The sequence below is a fragment of the Pyricularia oryzae genome, chromosome 3 (assembly GCF_000002495.2).
Source record: "Pyricularia oryzae 70-15 chromosome 3, whole genome shotgun sequence".
NCBI classification, from domain to species: domain Eukaryota; kingdom Fungi; phylum Ascomycota; class Sordariomycetes; order Magnaporthales; family Pyriculariaceae; genus Pyricularia; species Pyricularia oryzae.
The window spans coordinates 2,909,241-2,928,723 of NC_017849.1; the positions used below are offsets into that span (position 1 = coordinate 2,909,241).

The following is a 19,483-nucleotide window of genomic DNA, read 5'->3' on the forward strand; positions in this document are numbered from 1 at the left end:
GTTACGCAGTACCTAAGTATTGTCATAAATTGGTAGTTCGTTCGATGATAAACCGGGAAACCTGGAGGATCAGCGGGCTTTATTTAACACAAGAGGGGCCGAAACGCAGATGCGATTCCCACTTACTCCTCTTGGAGTTCTTCTGCTTGCACGACATAGCCTATTCAGGACTAGTCTAGTCTATTCTAGTTTGAGTACGATGGCGTTATTTGTCACTTGTCTTCTTCTTTGCCCCGTTGCTTTTTGTGTCTTTTCTTATTTTTTCCCCTATCACATCTGTACCGTGTGCGATACCGGTAAAGGTTGCATTCTGCAATGACCGCGATTGCAACAATAGCAGGGAACCACAGCAACCGGGGTTGTCAGACCACCGCTCGGTGTCGTGTTAATATTGGAAATGTGATGTGGCATTTGGTACACCAATTGTCTGCACGTATAAATCGATTCCTGTTTGTTACGTGGAGCCCGTGTTAATGACTGCTACTGTAACTGATGTGAGATGTATTTAATTGGCAACTGATGTTGGATTTTAGGACAGAGCACCGGTGTAGCTCGTCCAGCCTAGGTTTGGTTGCCAGAAGCTGGATTTGATATGGAGGATAGGATTTCGATTACCCCGACTACTATTCTAGGTTGACTCTCCCGACGTCGCCCACAATTCCATGTGCGTGCGTTGCACGTTGGCGTACCCCGTCACTTGTAGCGGGATGTTAAAAGGAAGTTAATGCAGTCAGTCCAGCAACTTGTTACGGCTATTTTTCTCCAAATTGTCCAAGCCTACAGACAGCCTGCAAGGTACCCGTGCATCCATAATTAGCTGCAAGTCAGTCAGCTGCCACACGATGGCGCTTGGAATACTGCCCTGAAAGATGGAGATTGAGGGGTGTATCTACCGGTAAAGAAGGCTAGGGTGGATGGCATTGGATAGTAGGTATAGTGGCGCAGAGTAATGTACAGTACAGTACAGTAGGTAATTACCTACATAGGCTAATGAGAAGATTTGCAGCCCTGTCCGGCTAAGCAGTCGGACGACCTCGTCTAGGAAATACTTGATTTCTGCGCATCATTGCAAGAAGTGGAGGGTTTCGTTGCATGGAAAGTGGCTGCCACTATCAATTTTGTCTACCAGATTTCCGCAATGAGGGATCTCTGGAACGGTAGCATCGCAATTTGCGCCATGTAGATGCTTTCTAGAAGCGATAATTAGAGACTTGGAAATTCTCGTCCAGACCTTGATGCAGGACATTGACTGGCCCGTGAATTCATGGTTCCCTTTGTATGAGCTGTGGGTACTTGCCACAGCGAGCCCCCCGTTCCCCGGCACTTTCATGGCCACTAAACTCGCTTGGTATTTGCTCTTTTAGTTTTTACAATCAATGCACGTCACTAAAAAAAAAAAAACCCATAAAAAAAGAAACAAAGATGGACAAAGTCATGAAATACCTGTTATCGGGGAATCTAGAATTGCCCATTCAAAATCGCAAAGAATCTTTTCCTCCGACCCATTGGAAACACTTACTACTTCGTAAAGTAGTACGAAGTACCAACCACGCATGGGCATTTAACGGAGTGGTAAAGAAAGCCGTCATGTTTTTGCTGTTCCTGATAGGATGGGGGGTGAGGTTTGATCGCCGCACACCATTTACACTACAGACATTTGCATTTGCCATGCCGAATACAGCCTAGCTCGATGCATTCAGGGGTCTTGTTCGACCGTTTTTGTGACCTGACCATTTGTTCATCCGCCCCGACATGCACCAGTTCAGCTTTAATACCCTGGCAGTTTGCACTTGTACCACATTAGGCAGTGGGATGTGGTGCAGAAACATGACACTAAAACTAAATCTGGACAGAAACTAGACCAGCAAAGGTAATCAATCAATCTAGCCAGCTACTGTGAGCGTGTCATCCTCAGACTGCAAAGCATCCTTTATAGTTTGTTTGGGTCAACCACTCGGTCGTGTTATACCATTCCTTAGGCTACCTACCTACAGCAGTCATCTTGCTTGCATTGGCACCAATCCAGACTGCACTTTATCTTACCTAACCTAGAGATACTTTGCCCTTCCCGATTTGCACGAAGAGTAAGGTACCTACCTACCTATACATATGCAGGCAAGCTCGGACAACCCCATTTAGAATTGTCAAAAAGATCAATTCCTTGATACGAATGAGCCTCCAGGGTGACTCCATCTTTGTTGTTACTATTCTCCGCATCTTGTGCTACTCAGTCCCACTGCGTCAACCCACCGCGACAAGGGGACCTGGAACCCTGAACCCATGCCCTTAGGATCAAGGGCCGAATTGGACATGGCCTTTGTCGTGTGTGTCTTATGCGGTGTGCCTGTTTCCATTTTCTGCGCCTGACCACCACTCGACACACCGCACTTCTGGGGCACTTTTACACCCACACCCCATGCTCAACCAGACCCTTCACCTCTTTCGAGACAGACATCGCAACAGCACGGACACCGATACCCTTTCTTTCAGTCGGTGGTAAACAACCCCATATTATCCCTCCCTGCGATCCTCCTTCGTTTCCTTGCTGCATACCCGCACTCCCTTTTCTTCTTTTTTTCTTCTTACCCGAACAGTCTCCAAACAAATCTTCGACCTGGCCGCCATTCTTCCCAGTCTAGTCTAGGGCTTCAGAAGCAACACTCAAGACAATAGTTGGACTTGGCCGACAAGCTTTGACCATTACCGACGTGAAATAACTATCTACCTACCATATCGACTTTCCAGGATCGATCATATCTCGGAGCTACTTCGCTTGCACCTGGCGTAAGCTACCCGGAATCCGAGCAGTTGCCAACGCTGGTTGCCAGTTACCGTACAGCGCCAACCCAAAATCCAAAGCGTCTGTCGGTTCGCTGTGGTGCTGAGGTCGATGTCGACGGGGTTTTGTCACGAATTACAATAGGTCTTTCAACGGGAGGTGTTGAAGGACTAACCGGGAGACACAAATCAGCATGGCCGATAGGCAGTCGAGCTTCCTGCCGACGATAAAATGTTCGTCATGTGGCAATCAGATTGAAATCTCCATGATGGGGGAGCACATCTGCGGAGGGGCAGGTGGTTCGGATTGTAAGTTCAGTTTGCTTTCTATTGTGCATGCCATCTGATAATTTTTCCCTGCGGAGGATACGTAGTAACGGCAGTACATCTGCTAACTTACAGCAATTCAGCATCGAGTACTCCCCCTCTAGATAAAATCGATGAGACTTTTATGCCATTTAACAAATCAGTACACGAAAAGATTGGCCGAGTTCCACCTCCACCAAAGGTCGATACTTTGGCAGCAAGTAAGTTGGCAAGCTCATACGAAGTTTACTCTTTTGCGGTTCGGATCATGTCGCTAATAAGCTTACTTTTCTCCCCTTATAGACCGCACCTATTACCGAGCCGGGCAACTAACACCTGTCAGCAACTCCAGCGGCTCAGCCTCTCGTAGCGGATCACCTCTCACGCCTACTGGTCGGGTACCAGGGCGCTCCGAAGACTATTTTACACCAAAAATCGCCAACGAATATGACTCGGCTTCTCCACGGAATCAGCCACGGCGGCCTGGGGGTTATGGGGGCATGGACGATGTCGAAGACGATATGTACTCTAACAACTCTCCCAAGAAACAACCTTCAAGTTTGTTGTCTCGTATGAATACTATTGCCCCCGGTCCTTTTGAGTCGAAGAGGCCGGCTGCGGCCAAGAATGCCTTCGCTCCCAGATCAAACGAGCCGGAAGATGCCTACAACGACCGACCCGTGACCTCAAACTCGAATAGAAGCTTTGGGAACAACCAACCTCCAAAGATGCCGAGGAAGAACGGTTACGGCGGGTTTGGCCCTCCCCAAAGGTCGCCGGGTGAATATGAACCCGAGCCACCAAGTGCAATCAGCAGATCTGGGACCTTTCCGCGGGAGAACGACCCAATGGAAGCACCTCTGCGTACCCCATCTGCCCCTGGTCCTCGACCGGACCGGTTACGACGGTCGACGGACGAGGCGAATGAAAGGCTCATAGATCGAGACAACAGGGGGCGTCAAACCAACGAAATGTATGGGACAAGGACCTCAATAACACGCGATACCTCCAGGCCGCCGCCACCGAGGACCAGCCTCCTCAACCGACCACCCACCCGTGACGGTGGTGGTCTCCCCAACGCCGTTGACCTGGCCAGTGAGTTTGGCGTTGGGAACCCATACCATAGTTCGAACGTTTCCATGTCCTCGAGCGCATCAGCCTCGAGTCGCGCCGAATCTCGCCGTCCTAGCCAACCAAGCTCGCAGACTAGCCCCGCTCGCTCGCTCAGGGCTCGTTCAGCCAGAAAGCCATCGGATACTTCCGACATCGACAGCTTGATGCAGGATCTCCAATCATCAATGCTGAGCGATACACAGTCTCGGGATCTCCCCCGTTCATCGCCGGAACCACTTGCCATGAATTCAGGATCCCTCCGCAACCAGTCTCGGCCGAGCCCGCCACCGATGAAGACTCCGCCACTGGACGGCCCAAGCCAAAGAGAGGCGATGGACCGCGGAATGGACAGGGGTCGCCAGTGGGGTGAAGCTCAAAACTCATCCCCTCGCTATGCCTCTCCTGAGCGTAGGCGTGAGCCAGCCAGAGCGCCGTCTCGACCAGGACTTCGCAGCCAGTCCAGGGGCCGGGTGCCAGTAAATCGCGGTAACTGCAAGGCTTGTCGGGAACCCATCACAGGCAAGAGCATCTCGAGCGCAGATGGTCGGCTCACGGGCAGGTACCACAAGGCATGCTTTGTGTGCGCCACTTGCCGCGACCCGTTTCCTTCTGCGACATTCTACGTTCACGATGACAAGCCTTACTGCGAGCAACATTATCACGAGAAGAACGGTAGTCTCTGCGGAAGCTGCGGCATCGGAATCGAGGGCCAGTACTTGGCCGACGAAGCAGAGGAGAAATTCCACCCAAGATGCTTCAGATGCAGCGATTGTGGCCAAATCCTTGACGATGGCTATTTTGATGTCAATGGGAGGCGGTACTGCGAGCGCGATGCCTTGAGGCGCGTCCAGCCACCGCCATCCTGGGGACCCCCCAGCAGAACGGGGACTCCGAGCAACCTAGGACCCAGGGGACCTCCGAGCATGCGAGGATCCTCAGGACTCGGGCCTGGGCTCCAACCAGGCGGTCCTAAAGGCTATCCTGCACCTGGGGGTCGACCGGGACGGCCTATGGGAGGGCCTCCCAACAGTAGCAGGCTGGGCCCAGGCCCGCGACCACGGATGGAGAAGCGTATGACTAGACTTGGCATGATGTAAATGCCCTCCAAACCTCTATGCACTCCATCCCCACACTCTACTATTCTCTGATATATAAACGACATGGATCATTTGCTTTGTTTACAGCGAAGAACGTTTTGTCGATGTTTTGGGTCTGTACTGCGCTTTTGATCTGTTCACCCCTATTTGCTGTGCTTACCCGCACATCGGCTTTACGGTCCAGCCCATGCCGCCAGGACCGTTCAGGATACCCATTTGCTATATACCCTTCATTTACTCATTATATATTTTATGTCTACTTTGTTATAATCTTCCTCTTATTTTTTCCGTGTTTATGTGATTCATATAGAGTCCGGGAGGGGAAGACGATGGGAATTGGGCGGAAATCATGGTGATGACGCAAGGGGAATGGGGTTCTTTCTTTGGGGAACAGGCTTTGATCATGCATGTCGATGCTGGGGAGGACGACTATAGGGCTGCATAAGTCTCCACTTGAGGCTCAGCCATGCCACCACTTTATTATGTACGGCAGAGACGTTATGCCGACAAATTCAAGCAAGCCACTTAACATTTTCACTATACATGTTAGTAGTACATGGCGTACCCAGCCTTAATAATTAATCTAGAGTACTAGAAATCTGGGAATCTTCTACCACGTACAGCCCTTGAGTCTACAGTACAATAAACTTTTGCATGCACGCTCCTGACGCGCATTTGTTTTGACGACGGGGATGCCATGTTTCTAGTTTTTCCCATTTATAAACCGAGAAGAGGACTAGGCTTCCCAATACATCGGTCCCAAGTCCCCAATTAGGTAACACTTGAGCTTCGGGTCTCAGGTTGCTGGAGACGCCGCAACCACTGGACAAATTAAGCGGGCAAGGCCCAAGTCCGATAACATCCGGGGATATTGCTGACTCTGTGCTCGACATCTCAATGTCTTGTCACCAACTGCGCCTCCGCACGACCGCAGTTTCAGCCAGTTCTGTTCAAGACAACAATCGCGTGATTTTTTATACAAAGCATGAAATGCATCTAGTAAAATCTGTAGATACTTTCCAAATATTGGTTTTTTTTTTGCGATTTGGTCTGATGATATGTACCTGGGGTTGGAAAAGCCTACCTGACACCACCAGGGTGAAGCAGCCAAGTGCAACAAAACAAAGCCGCACAAAGAATGGTGTAATTCTGATCACAGCTGCATGGTGTGCTTCTTGGCCAAAGCAAAAACGGCAAATTTGAAATGTACTTTTTGAGGGGTGTATATTCTATACAAGTCTATGCGTCCAGCAATCTATGACATACGGCGGACCCACGTGTTCTACGCTACGTCGGTTCCGAAAAAGAAAAACAAAAGGTAAACAAAAAAAAAAACCAGAAACAAGAGCTGACAAATCGAAAATGAAGAAACACATATTGATCTCACAGCTTAGCCTTGTTGTCTTGCTTCTGCATCGTCTCGGCGACTATGCGGCGCTGAATCTTGCCCGTGGCCGTTTTGGGCATAATTTCCGTGTAATAGATCTTTTAGTTCACAGCCAAAGCGTTAGTTGACCGATTTGACTCCTGTTTCACGTTTATTGAGGCCTGGCGAGAGCGAAAGACACTGGATGGGGGGAATGGCTTTTTTTTTTCTTGTCTTACCTTCTCGGGAACCTTGAACTTGGCCAGCCTGGCTGCAACCCACTCGCGCAGCTCATCCTTCCCGAGCTTGGCTCCGGGCTTGAGCACGACGGCCACGCCGACGTCCTGGCCGTAGAGCTCGCTCGGAACGGCAAAGCTGACGGCCTCGGAGACGGCTTCGTGGCGGGTGAGGACGTTGTCGAGCTCGATGGGCGAGATCTTCTCGCCGGCTTTGTTGATGAGCTCCTTGATGCGGCCCGTGATGGTGACGTAGCCGTCCTCGGGGTCTATCTTGCCTTGGTCGCCGGTGCGGAAGAAGCCTCCCTTGGTGAAGGCGCTTGCGTTGGCCTCGGCGTTGTTGAGGTAGCCGCTCGTGACGTTCTCGCCCCTGATGCAGATCTCGCCCTCGACACCGCGCGGCAGCTCGTTACCATCGCCGTCCAGGATGCGCACCTCGACGCCCTGGCCGATGCCGACGCTGCCCGGCTTTCTCTTGGCCGGGGGGAGCGGGTTCGACGTCATCTGGTGCGCCGCCTCCGTCATGGCGTAGGCCTCGAGTACGGGCGCGCCGAACTTCTCCTCGAGCTGTGAGAAGACGGTCGGGGAGAGCGGTGAGGAGCAGGAGCGGATGAAGCGGATCTTGGGCAGGGGGCTTGGCGCCGGGTTCTTGAGCAGGATCTGGTGGATAGTGGGCACGGCTGTGTACCAGTTTGCGCCGTGCTGCACAAAGTCGCGCCAGAAGTCCGAGGCGGAGAACTTGGTTGGGACCACCATGGAGCCTCCTGTGTAAAAAGGTGCCAGGAGGCCGCACAGGAGGCCGTGGACGTGGAAGAGCGGCATGACGAGCATGGTTCTGTCCGCCGGAGTCAGTTGGTAGGTGTTTTTGATGTTGTCTGCCACAGTGTTAGTGTATGTGTGGGATCCAATAGCTATTATCTACAGGTCATTCATAAAGACCTACCCATGGTCCTCGTTAGGTTACGGTGTGACAAGGGGACCTTATTGTTGTTTAATAAGAACGTGTTAGCTGATTAGTGATATCAACGTAGCGACAGTTTGGTCTTTACTAGTAACTAACGTACCACCTTGGGCCGAGATGTTGTTCCACTGCGGCGTTGTTTCTTCATCAGCATCTAGTCCTGTCAAATTTATGTGGGATGGGGGTTTCCAAACGGACCTGGTGTGCAGCACAAGAGCAGTGTCCTCGGGCTGAGGCTCGAGAACCTTTTGTCCGCCTCTGCCCTTCAGCTGGCCCAAGTCCTTGACATCTAGTGCAACCTCTGCCTTCTGGGCGTCCCAGTAGCACTCTGCAACAGCAGCATTAAAGCGCTTGGCGGCCTTGACGGCAGGGCTGCCAGCGGCAAACGCACCGCGAGGCACCAGCACGATGGCGGACTTGACATCTTCGATGTAGAACTCAAACTCGTCCTGCTTGTAGTTTGGGTTCAGGGGTGCGGCGATGCCACGCTGCCAGCTTGCCGCCAGGAACGACACGATGAACTCGTACGAGTTGACCGTGGCAATGGACACGGCGGACCCTTGGGTGATGCCGATGGCGGCGAGCTTGGCCTGGAACTTGGACACCTCAGCGACGAGCCCAGCATACGTCACGGTAAGGAACGCGCCTCCAGGCTTTGCGGTAGGTATTATGACGGCCGTAGCATTTGGTTGGCCATGGATGGCACCCTTGAGAGTGTTTGGCGCAGCCATTTTGAGTTTGCTCTGTTTTTTTTCTTCTCTTGTCTTCGCGCGTCTCTCGTTTTTTTTTCTCTCTTTCAAATATATTAAAATAAAGTATATGTTGCAGTATTGAGAACAGCCTGAGAAGAAGAAATAGAGAGATACAAAGCCAATCAATTAATCCCCTCGCAAGTTCACGTTCAGAAAACAACCGGCAAGAGAGAAAAAGTGACGCCACGCGGCCACGTTTTTTCCCTTCTGTCAGATAGAGCTGAGGCGTCTTGGCCGGAACGCCAGTCCCGTGTAAGACCCATAGCGACCCACTCCCAAGTCAAGCGGTTACTGTGATTGAGGGCCCTGTAATTTAACTTCCATTATTGAACACAGTTCTACCGGTACAGCAATACCTAGGTACGTAAGTATCTAACCTTACCGTATCTTACGGTATCCATAGTTCCCTGTTCTGGACCCAACGCGCGGTATGTTGGCTGCATCTGACCAACCTTTTGTATTTCAAACAGCGTGCTCTACCAATTGAATGCAGACACGCTCCTTGGGATACAAGTTCAATAAGTCTATGGGCCAGCGCTATTTGGAGTATGTAGAGCTTTCGTTTCCGCTTTGATTATTCCCGATCTGCTCTCTGGACACCATGGGAATATCCACTCGGGCGATCATACATATGTAATCCGGCCCGTGGTAACTATTTTCGATCCCAGAACCTAATAAAGAAGGATGCGCTGTTCCACGACCCTTTTGCGCAGAGCCAACACGAGTTGTTTCTTCTCGCAATACCTAGGCAGGGGAGGTAGATAACTGCATCGCCTTCACCAAAATCGACACCAGAACCTTGATCATACAAAGTCCATCCCGAAAATAATCAACTTCAAGTGTAACGCACAACTTTGCTGATAGGATCTGAAGCAGTCGATCTGTAACTGACCGTAAAATGGCATCATAGCTGAGTGTAGAATACGTAGTCATCCCGCTGTCATGAGATAACTGCTCATCCGCTTCAAAATAAGGAATGGTATGCTAGTTTGATCTGAGGCGTGACAAAGAAGTCCGTTTCATCCACAAGACCCGCGAGCTTGGGACTTCAATGTCCTCGACCAAGCAACCACTCAGGCCTTCGGAGGTCTGGAAATATTCCTGTAAGAAAAAAGAAACGTAATCGTAATGTTAGTAAAAGGGTATTAGATGCATGCCAAAAATTCAAGGAAAGCCCTCACTCCAGTCGTCCGACCCCATTAAGTCGTAGATAGACATCAGTACCCCAGCCGTGTAGGCTTTGAACGTCGATGCCGCCCCCAAAATACTCAGCGTAAGCACGACTGAGCGGTAGCCCGTAGCCTAGCCCAGCAATAGAGCTGCGACCGTTGCTCGCGCTCGAAATTATATTGAGCGCAAAGTCGCCTGTGCTCCCACCCCCACTTCCGCCGGCCCCTCCAGGCAAGCTATCGTCCTGGTCGAAAAATGTCGTGTAGCTATACGACCAGATATTGGGTTGAACCTCGGGCGCAATACCACCACCACGATCGCGTATCCGAATAGTCACACCAGGTGCGTTGTCGTCTAGAGGCTGTATTGCATCGGAACGGAAGACACCGCGCGAGACGGATGGTGGTTTGAGACGCAGGCCACGGCCATCATCCAGAGGCAAAGCAGGAGCGATGGTGACCTCGATGGGCTCTCGGCTCATATTGTTTTCAACCGTGGCACGGAAAGCATTTTTCAGTAGTTCCGTGAGGATGTAATGCAAGTGCATGGGAACGTATGCAAATGTAGTGTCTGGCGAACCATTGACTACCCATTCCGGACGAACACCGTAGCGCAGCTCACATATCTCAGCGACGGCACCGCCACAATGGTCGAGAATATCGACAGGCTTTAGTGCTGTGTCAATGACACCCACAAACGAAGGCTCCTCGGGGCATGGGACGGGGCTCGCGGCCGGATCGAAATGTGGCTGTGAGGAGTAGTGTAGCGCAATGTGCTGCTCGGCCACCAGACGTGTACCGATGCGGGCGCGTAGATGGGCATCGAGAAATGCCGTGACGTCTTGAGGGCTCACGTAACGGCGACACTCCAAGAAGCCGCGGGCGAGGATTGGTATAGTATCGGCGTGTGTGCGAACCAGTTGGGCGAGCACTTCTGTGAATTCAACCTCCTCCCCCAGGGTATTTATGCCACCGCGCTCCTCCCAAGGCAGTAGGGTCTCTAAGGAACGTTGATAGTTGTTATATATCGTTCGAATGTTCGGGTTCGACACTACAATATACGGCAGGTTGCGGAGGGCTTGAAGTCGATGTGCCAATCGAATTGGGAGCAAACTCAGCGTGAAGTTGGCTGATTGGAGGAGGGCCTCCTCCGAGAGCGGTGGTCTGCCATGTCTGGTGAGAGGTTCGCTAGATATCAGCCTGTGCCATGTGGTGAAAGCAGAGTAATGGAATGCGATTCGAAAGTAAGAACTGACTTGACAAGGTCGGCAAGATTGAGGTTGTGGAGATGCTTCCTTGCTAGGCGTGAAATTTGTCCCTCGTCAAATGATGCATTCAAAGCGCGGGAGCCAGTGTCTAGTGGCTTGCTCTCATTGCTTCCTGCAACAGTTCCATTCGGAGCGAGCTGCCTGGAGGAAGAAGAGAATAATCCCCGACCAATAATCGAGGGTCTTGAGCAGCATGTCCGCCTCAGCGGCCTCACAGATATCGTCATCGTGTACATGTTTTCATCGTTTCTGTTCGCCGGGTTGTTGAAACATGCCCCAGCTGATCTCCTAGTAGAGTCGTTCTTTCAAGTCGAGCTTATTGCAGCATGCAGAGGAGATTGACGCGAAATAATATATTAAAACCTTCTGCTACCCATCAAAGGCTGCTCGTTTACGAAGTAACGTGTGTAGAGATACCTAGGTACCTCGGGTGCCTTCCTTCCTTACATCGGCGCCCTCTCTTCAGTTGTAGGATGGTCCGTCATTTAATGTGGTGGACCGTGCTCCGATTCGGGGTTGCAACTTGCGTTACACCACACATCCCTACCTACTGCCGTACCGCGTACTGTATGTACAGAAGGTCGGATGGTACCCCACCCAGCCTCGTCAACTTCCAACACAATTAAAATCGCCGCAAGACTGCATGCATCTTTTGATGATTGACAATAGACAGATATTCGTTCTAATGTCATGAGAGGTGGGAGCGAGAGGCCCAGTTATTTGTTTTCAGCCTGGAAGTTTGAAAAACGCAAAAAGCTTCGTATGAACGGCCGAGAATGCCAGTAGTTTGTTTAGATCTACCTGCCAAGTCAGTATGTTTCTTCCATGTGCCAATAAAAAGCAAGTCAGTCCGCCAAGGCCTTAGAGCTTCTGTCACTTAAGAAGTGGCCAAGCAAATTTCTAATGGAAAGTTCGACAAAAGATATCCCTGAAAGTTCTGGATTGTAAAATACCTACATATTCAGATTAATGACAGATCTACAGTCCTGTGGTGCCTTCTTAAAAGTTAGCACCCGTAAGAGGTAGCCCCGACATTCGGCCAGTGGAGCCATTCAGTCAAACGATACCTTGTCAACCTAGATCTAGCTCTAGACCCCAACGAGTCTCACCAGCTCCATGCCTCACCCGCCCGTATAGTGCTATAATGGGACCAGATCTACCAAGGCTCAACAAATCATAAACCATTTTGGATAAAAGAGAAGGTTGCCACAAGAACCATCATCGCGACAATAGGTACGCTGTAGTTGTAGGTTTCAGGATTTCAACTTGAATAGTACGCTGATTCAATTACTTCGTACATAAAACCATAAGCCATCATTTCGCATGTCTAATTGACTGGTTTCAACTACCTAGTTCCCTAGCAGGTCTTGACCTCCTGGTCCTTCTCCACTGCCTTCACATGCTCGTGGCTCTCGAGGGTGGAAACAGAATCCGCGGGGAATTCAACACTACCCACGCACGCAAGGAGTTAGTTCTATCACAGACTTCGATATGTGGTCGGGTTTGGATTGGCAAGTCTTACGAAAAGCCCTTGATGATGTCGTAGCTGTTTCCAATCTTGCCTCCCTGCTCCTCGGCGTGCTTCTTAGCCCTGAAGAATTAAATGTTAGAGTCATAACATCATAGCTCGCCCTCTCTTTTGGTTACTTACTGGGCAACCTGTTCGGGAGTGGCGTCCTCCTTGCAAGTGACCTTAATTGTGCTCTGTCAGTATGTGCCGCTTCCAAATCGAAGAGCCTTGCGATGCTTCAAAACATACAATGTAGGTGGGCATTTTTGCGGCAGATGAAGTGATCTTGATAAATGTGAGATGTTGACGTTGGTTCGGATGATTGAGTTGCAAGTGCTTTGTTACAACCGTGCGTGGAGCTGGTAGCAGACTGCCTTTTATGCACTGACCCAGGGTCATCAAGGTAAAGAGGTACAGTTAATAAAGCAAACTTGTGGCGCAATGGATCAGTGTGAGAGGCCTCAGGCGACCTGACAAGAGTACGTCATCGGGGATGTGTAATCTTCAGCTAGCGGGACGGGCTCATGCGAGTCACTGGTAAACCCCAACCAGCAAGACCAGCCAGTAACCGGGCAGTTTTGATCAGATTGTCACTTGGCTTCCAAGGATCGTGGTTTCTCTTGGCAAGACATCTGCACGCAAATGATAAACGCCGGCATTAACCTGGTATTTGCAGAATGGCTGTTCATCCTCGCGCCTCAAAGACGTCAACACATCAGCTTTCTTGGTATTTGGCCGCCGCGTGATCCAGCACAGCTACACCCTCAAGCCTTTCTGGCAATCTGGATAGGCAACTCATCGTCATGACCGTTGATGCGTAAAGCCCAGCTATGTTCAGCCAACGATTTGGAGAAACTGAACTGATTACCCCGCTATATGGCACATCGCACCGATAGCGGGCGGGGAGGCAGGCCCCCACGTAGTCTAATTACCCCGGCCCTTCGAAATGGTACCTACCTAGGTAGAGACGTACCCTAGCTGTGGTGGGGTGGGTTGGTCAGCCATTTCATTATCGATAAGATAAGATGGCAGGCTGAGATAGGTTCTGCCATAGCGGTCAAAAAGTTTTTGGCAGAGGTTTTCGCGACCAGTGTGTTGCGCGCCGATGCGGGAGCGGGATAAGAGGACGACTTTTTTCAGCTGCAAATTCGAAGGTGACAACTTGCGGCACCGCCAATATGGACGACCAGAAACATAAACCTCATAGGAAGTCCAAGGAGAAGAAGAAGCACTCTGGTATATGGTCCATCAACCATGTTTTCTCCGCGACGGCGCAGCCTCGCTTTACGACCAACTGTTCTAATCCGTACATTGCTTCCTAGGACCTAATCCCAAAGCCTTTAGCTTCGCGAACCCGGGGAAGCTTCTGAAAACAGCCTCGCGCTCCCATGATGTATGCAACCATATCCTATGCGATATGTAAGCCTTTGGAAAGTCTTGCGCTGGGGATTGTACTGACCAGATACGCCACAGATCAAAGAAAAACGTCTCCATGTGCCCCTCGTCGACAGGCTCCCTGACGAGCCACCACCTCGGCTCGTCACCATCGTTGGCCCGCCCGGGGTAGGCAAAACAACACTGCTCAAGTCGTTAGTCCGCCGATATGCCAAAGAGACCATATCCGATCCACAGGGGCCCATCACAGTCGTTACGTCCAAAAAGCAGCGTTTGACCTTTCTCGAGTGCCCGAACGAGCTAGAAGCTATGGTGGATATCGCCAAGGTGGCCGACATTGTGTTACTCATGATTGACGGCAACTATGGCTTCGAGATGGAAACGATGGAGTTCCTGAACATTCTTGCGACCACGGGTATGCCGGGTAACGTCTTTGGTATCCTTACCCACCTTGACCTCTTCCGCAAACCACAGGCGCTCAAGGATGCCAAGAAGAGACTCAAACAAAGACTCTGGAGCGAGCTATATCAAGGTGCTCACCTGTTTTACCTATCCGGCGTAATGAACGGCCGCTACCCGGACCGTGAGATCCACAACCTCTCGCGCTTTCTATCAGTCATGAAGAACCCTCGACCTCTTGTATGGCGGAACTCACATCCCTACACGGTCATCGACAGCTTTCGAGATATCACACACCCAACCAGGATCGAAGAAGATGCCAAGTGCGATAGGTCAATAGTCCTCTCAGGGTACCTCAGGGGCACCAACTTCGCCGCCGAGGGCCAAAGGGTGCATGTGGCTGGTCTGGGAGACTTTACCATTGCCGACATCGAGGTTCTTCCCGATCCCTGTCCCACGCCTGCCATGGAGAAAGCCATGGAGAACATTACAGGAAAGAAAGGCAGGAAACGGCTGGATGAGAAGGAGAAGAAACTTTACGCACCAATGTCGGACCGAAGCGGCCTCAAGATTGACGGTGATGCCATATATATCTACAGAGAGAAAGGCTTTACGTTTGACAAAGATGCGGAAAATCTTGAACGGGGCGAGGGCGAAGAGCTTGTTATAGGTCTCCAGGGAGAACGCCGCCTTCTTGGACAAACCGATGCTGGTGTCCGGCTGTTTGCTGGCGGTGACGAGATTCGAAACGTCGCACAAGACGAAGCAGACACCGGTCGAAAAGAAAGGAGGAAAGCTCGTGTCACAGCCGACGGTTATGTTCCAGAAGAAGACGACTCCCTGGAGGACAACGACGATATGGGTAGTGTGGGCGAAGGTGATTCGGATGTTGAAACGGAGTTCCGTCCCGAGAAGCTGGGAAAGATGTTCCGAAAGAGCAGTGAGGTAAAAGCTGAGGCAGAAGACGTTGCCTTCGCCGACAGCGACTCGGATTTGGGATCCATGTCTGGCGATGATAATCTCGATGACGAAGATATCGATAGCGACGATCTTGGCTCAGAAGACGACGATGACGAAGATGATGGAGGAGCATTGAAGTGGAAGGAAAACCTGTCCGAAAGAGCAAAGTCCATGCATACACGAAAGAGTCAGGGCCAACCTTCAGACCTAGCTCGGATATTGTATAACGAGAGCTTGACCCCTGAACAAATTCTCAAACGGTGGAAGGGTGAAGAAACCGAGGAGGAGGAAGAAGATATCGAGGAGGACGACGACGCTTTCTTTAAGCGGAAGTCGGACAAGACTGGCGATGAACCAGAGGACCGCTCGGTACCGGTATACGACTATAGTGAGTTGGCAGCGAGGTGGAGCGAAGATGCGATTGAAAGCCTTAGGAAACGCTTTACGTCGGCAAATATTGCGGATGACGAAGATGGAGATGAGTTCCAAGGTCTAGACGACGAAGACGATGACGATGGAGAGGACGATGACGATGACGATGATGAAGGTGATGGCGCTTTTGAGGATCTGGAGACTGGTGAAAAGCACGGCCCAGACGCAGAAGAGACGGCGCTAGAACCCGAGAACATCGACGCCGAACGAGCCAAGAATGCGAAAAGGAAAGAAGAGCTCAAGTTGAGATTCGAAGAGGAAGATCGCGAAGGGTTCAGGAATCCAAAGGCTCTAGCAAGAAAAGAGGGTGCCAACCAGGATGAATTTGGCGAGGACGATTGGTACGAGGCACAGAAGGCAATGATTCAAAAGCAGCTGGACATTAACAAGTCCGAGTATGAAAATCTGGATGAGCGGCAACGAATCGCTGTGGAGGGCTTCAGGGCAGGGAAATACGCCAAAATCGTGCTCGAAGGTGTCCCGGCCGAGTTTGTGAACAAGTTCCAGTCCAAGACGCCGATAATCATGGGTGGTCTTTCCGCAACCGAGGATCGCTTCGGCTTCGTCCAGGCACGGATAAAGAGACACAGGTGGCACAAGAAGATTCTGAAGACCAACGATCCGTTGATTTTCTCCCTGGGCTGGAGGAGGTTTCAGTCGTTGCCCATCTACAGCATATCTGATTCACGAACGAGGAACCGGATGCTGAAATACACGCCTGAGCACATGCATTGTTTCACAACCTTCTATGGGCCCTTGATTGCCCCGAACACGGGTTTCGTCTGCTTCCAGTCGTTCTCATCCTCCAACCCTGGATTCCGTATAGCAGCCACTGGAACCGTACTTAGCGTCGACGAATCGACCGAGATAGTCAAAAAGCTGAAGCTCACTGGTGCACCGTACAAGGTCTTCAAGAACACGGCTTTCATAAAGGATATGTTCAACACCAGTCTGGAGATTGCTAAATTCGAGGGCGCGGCCATCAAGACGGTCTCAGGGGTTCGTGGTCAGATCAAGCGTGCATTGTCCAAGCCAGAGGGGCACTTCAGAGCCACCTTTGAGGACAAGATCCTGATGAGCGACATTGTGTTCCTGCGGGCATGGTATCCCATCAAGCCCCACCGCTTCTACAACCCTGCTAGCAATCTCATCGGGTGGCAGCCCATGAGGTTGACGGGCGAGATTAGGCACGCAGAAGGCATCCCTGTGCCGCAGCAGCGCAACAGCGAGTACAGAAAAATTGAACGTCAAGACCGGCACTTCAACCCCGTCAGGGTCCCCAAGGCGCTGGCGGCCGACCTTCCGTTCAAGAGTCAGATCGTGCAGACTCGTGCGCAGCCACGCAAGACATATATGCAGAAACGCGCCGTGGTGCTGCGTGGCGAAGAGAAGAAATCGAGAGACCTGCTGCAGAAGCTCACGACCATTCGCAAGGACGTCGCGGAGAAGCGCAGGGCCAAGAAGGAGGAGCACCGGGCGGCGTACAGGAAGACGCTCGCCGAGGCGGAGGAGAAGAAGGCGGCACGGGAGAGGCGCGAAAACAAGGAGTACTGGAACCGCGAGGGCAAGAACATGAAGCGCAAGGAAGCTGGAGGAGGTGGCGGAGGTGGAAAGCGAAGGAGGTAGACGGCTGTCTATTGCATAGTGTATATTGTTATTTGAGAAGTTCATTCAAGGCTGTTACAGAGCGCACGTGTTTGTGGTCAGTATTACACTGTATGGAGCTGACAGATTGATAATGTTCCGATATGTTTTTTTCCTTTTGTCTATACTACTATATGAAAGACATTTCGGGGCGAATGAACACTACATACCTAGGTACCTACGTAACTCGTGTGTTTTGGCGGTATACCTGCTCAGTAATCTGGAACGCTATGCTTCACGTATACCCAGGTTTCTGGAGTGCAACAAACAGCGGATACTTGGGGGCTGTTCGTTGTGGGCCCCCTCAAAGAGGGGGTTACAAAACCTTGATTTTCGAAAAAACCGTGGGCCAGCAAATTTGTTAGCAGATCGCTAACAAAGTAGCTCATGAAAGTTCGATTCACGTTCGTAAACACTACACCCACGAAAAAGGTTAGAATTTGCAGATAAATTGAAGCCGTGAATTGCGCTGTAGATATCTATTTCTGGAGTTTTGGCTCAATCGCCCTTTTCCGGTCGCTCAAGCGGTCACAAGGCGACCCGGGTACTTCCAACTCATCCTTTCTACCACCCGGTATTGGCGGCGAGGAACGGTCTTCAAGCGGTCTCGTATCCTGAAGTTGACGGGGAGAGGGTGTAGCCAATGGTATATACCGTGGGAACGGTTTGGAAGGCCTGTTTGGGGCGGGAGGTGAGGCTGATTGCGAGGATCGTGATACGCATATGCTGATAGAACAGGCAGAGTCGGTATCCACGGTAATATTGATCTGGGTACTTGTATTTCCAGCTGAAATTGGCCCTTTATCGACGAACCATGACTGTGAGGGCTGTGAATCGGTCTTCTTCCTTTTTCCAGGGCGTTCCCTGACCGCCGGAACGTTCTCCGGCGTGAAGCCGAGGTCCTCCAGATATCTCTTCTGTTGTATCTTAATCCCGTTGGGCATGCCCTCTGTTTCTCGCCAGCGTTGAATAGCCTGATTCTTATCCCTATACCACGCATCTCTGACGAACTTTTCTTGTTGGTATAGGGCTGTTTCCTCGATCAACGCCTGTTTGGCTTCGTGAGCGACCCGCATATCTTCTAACGTATTAGCGGTCTGGAACTGTTTGTCTTTTGACTTCAACGTCATTTTGACTTTGTAACGTGAAGCGCGTTGAAGGCGTTTTTGCTTATTCGTCTGCTTTTGGGCAACGCGTTGCTGTAGGATAATCGCCTCGTTGGCAACGGCTTGTAAATCCGAGATAGCATCAACGGTATCTGAACTAAAGTGGTGCGCCTTGGCCGCCATACGGCTTGCCGCATATTTGGCCCGTGAAAATCGTTCAGCGGTAGGAAGGGAGTCCGGATATCGCGGTGTATTCGCTGCCGTGGCGTGGCCACGCAGTTTGGCGAGCACTTTGGTGCCGTCGACAGGAAACAAGCCTGTATCTTGGAAACCGCTTATTACGTGGCCAGTTGTGAAAGCCGTTTGCCAGCAGCGCTAAGTTAAGGGAAGATATATCAGTTTACCGCTAAATTAACCTGTAGATCGAAAACGACTTACTCGAATCGCAGCAACGAAATCTGAGCGGGTGAACACCGGAATACCGGTGTTTATATGCTCATGCAGGACCGCCTGCAACTCGTTTTTCAGGTGAGTGAACACGGATACGTCCATGGGCTGCATATAATGCGTTGAATGAGGCGGTAAAATAACGATCTCGATATCAAATCTGAGGCAATAATCAAGTATCTCCATGCCAAAGTGGCCGGTAAAGCCGTCGAGAAAAAGCCACCTCCAAATACGTGTTTTGGCCCGCTGTGAATTTGGATCGATTTTGGCCGCAGTGCGGTTCACAAAGTCGAATCTGACGTCAAAGTCATGACCAAACCACTCTTTCAACGTGGGAGATCCGATCGATTGCACGGCAGCAACTTCTGGCCACGAATACCGGTTGAAATGCTGTATCCAGGTGAGCTGGATATCTCCGTTGGAAAACCCCGTTTCTGACCGCGTAAAAACGATACCCTCAGGCAGATCCAGATCAAGCCAATCGCTCGTTGGCCACTTTGTGAAGATACAGAAGGGCGGTAGCGACTGCCCAACAGCGTTGCCA

The 19,483-nt window shown here is 51.0% G+C and overlaps 5 protein-coding genes across 5 annotated transcripts; 2 read left to right on the forward strand and 3 right to left on the reverse strand.

The window, feature by feature from the left end:
- The first annotated feature begins 2,426 nt into the window (after positions 1 to 2,426).
- MGG_06198 (uncharacterized protein) lies at positions 2,427 to 5,984 on the forward strand. The gene is made up of 3 exons (XM_003712037.1): positions 2,427 to 3,087; positions 3,189 to 3,305; positions 3,388 to 5,984. Exons 1-3 carry the CDS (start codon positions 2,973 to 2,975, stop codon positions 5,292 to 5,294), a joined length of 2,139 nt encoding a protein of 712 aa, XP_003712085.1. The 5' UTR covers positions 2,427 to 2,972; the 3' UTR covers positions 5,295 to 5,984.
- Positions 5,985 to 6,473: 489 nt separating this feature from the next.
- Positions 6,474 to 8,812, reverse strand: MGG_06199 (peroxisomal-coenzyme A synthetase). The gene is made up of 5 exons (XM_003712038.1): positions 8,056 to 8,812; positions 7,961 to 7,985; positions 7,840 to 7,876; positions 6,900 to 7,771; positions 6,474 to 6,779 (listed from the first exon to the last, which is right to left on the reverse strand). Exons 1-5 carry the CDS (start codon positions 8,586 to 8,588, stop codon positions 6,678 to 6,680), a joined length of 1,569 nt encoding a protein of 522 aa, XP_003712086.1. The 5' UTR covers positions 8,589 to 8,812; the 3' UTR covers positions 6,474 to 6,677.
- A 4-nt stretch (positions 8,813 to 8,816) lies between these two features.
- MGG_06200 (uncharacterized protein) lies at positions 8,817 to 11,510 on the reverse strand. Its single transcript, XM_003712039.1, has 3 exons — positions 11,035 to 11,510; positions 9,791 to 10,951; positions 8,817 to 9,710 (listed from the first exon to the last, which is right to left on the reverse strand). The coding sequence occupies exons 1-3, from the start codon at positions 11,280 to 11,282 to the stop codon at positions 9,683 to 9,685; spliced, it is 1,437 nt and encodes a 478-aa protein (XP_003712087.1). The 5' UTR covers positions 11,283 to 11,510; the 3' UTR covers positions 8,817 to 9,682.
- Positions 11,511 to 12,227: 717 nt separating this feature from the next.
- MGG_06201 (uncharacterized protein) lies at positions 12,228 to 12,968 on the reverse strand. Its single transcript, XM_003712040.1, has 4 exons — positions 12,806 to 12,968; positions 12,698 to 12,738; positions 12,569 to 12,637; positions 12,228 to 12,494 (listed from the first exon to the last, which is right to left on the reverse strand). Exons 1-4 carry the CDS (start codon positions 12,953 to 12,955, stop codon positions 12,404 to 12,406), a joined length of 351 nt encoding a protein of 116 aa, XP_003712088.1. The 5' UTR covers positions 12,956 to 12,968; the 3' UTR covers positions 12,228 to 12,403.
- Positions 12,969 to 13,640: 672 nt separating this feature from the next.
- Positions 13,641 to 17,624, forward strand: MGG_06202 (GTP binding protein Bms1). Its single transcript, XM_003712041.1, has 3 exons — positions 13,641 to 13,792; positions 13,879 to 13,949; positions 14,030 to 17,624. Exons 1-3 carry the CDS (start codon positions 13,735 to 13,737, stop codon positions 17,366 to 17,368), a joined length of 3,468 nt encoding a protein of 1,155 aa, XP_003712089.1. The 5' UTR covers positions 13,641 to 13,734; the 3' UTR covers positions 17,369 to 17,624.
- The last annotated feature ends 1,859 nt before the right edge of the window (positions 17,625 to 19,483 follow it).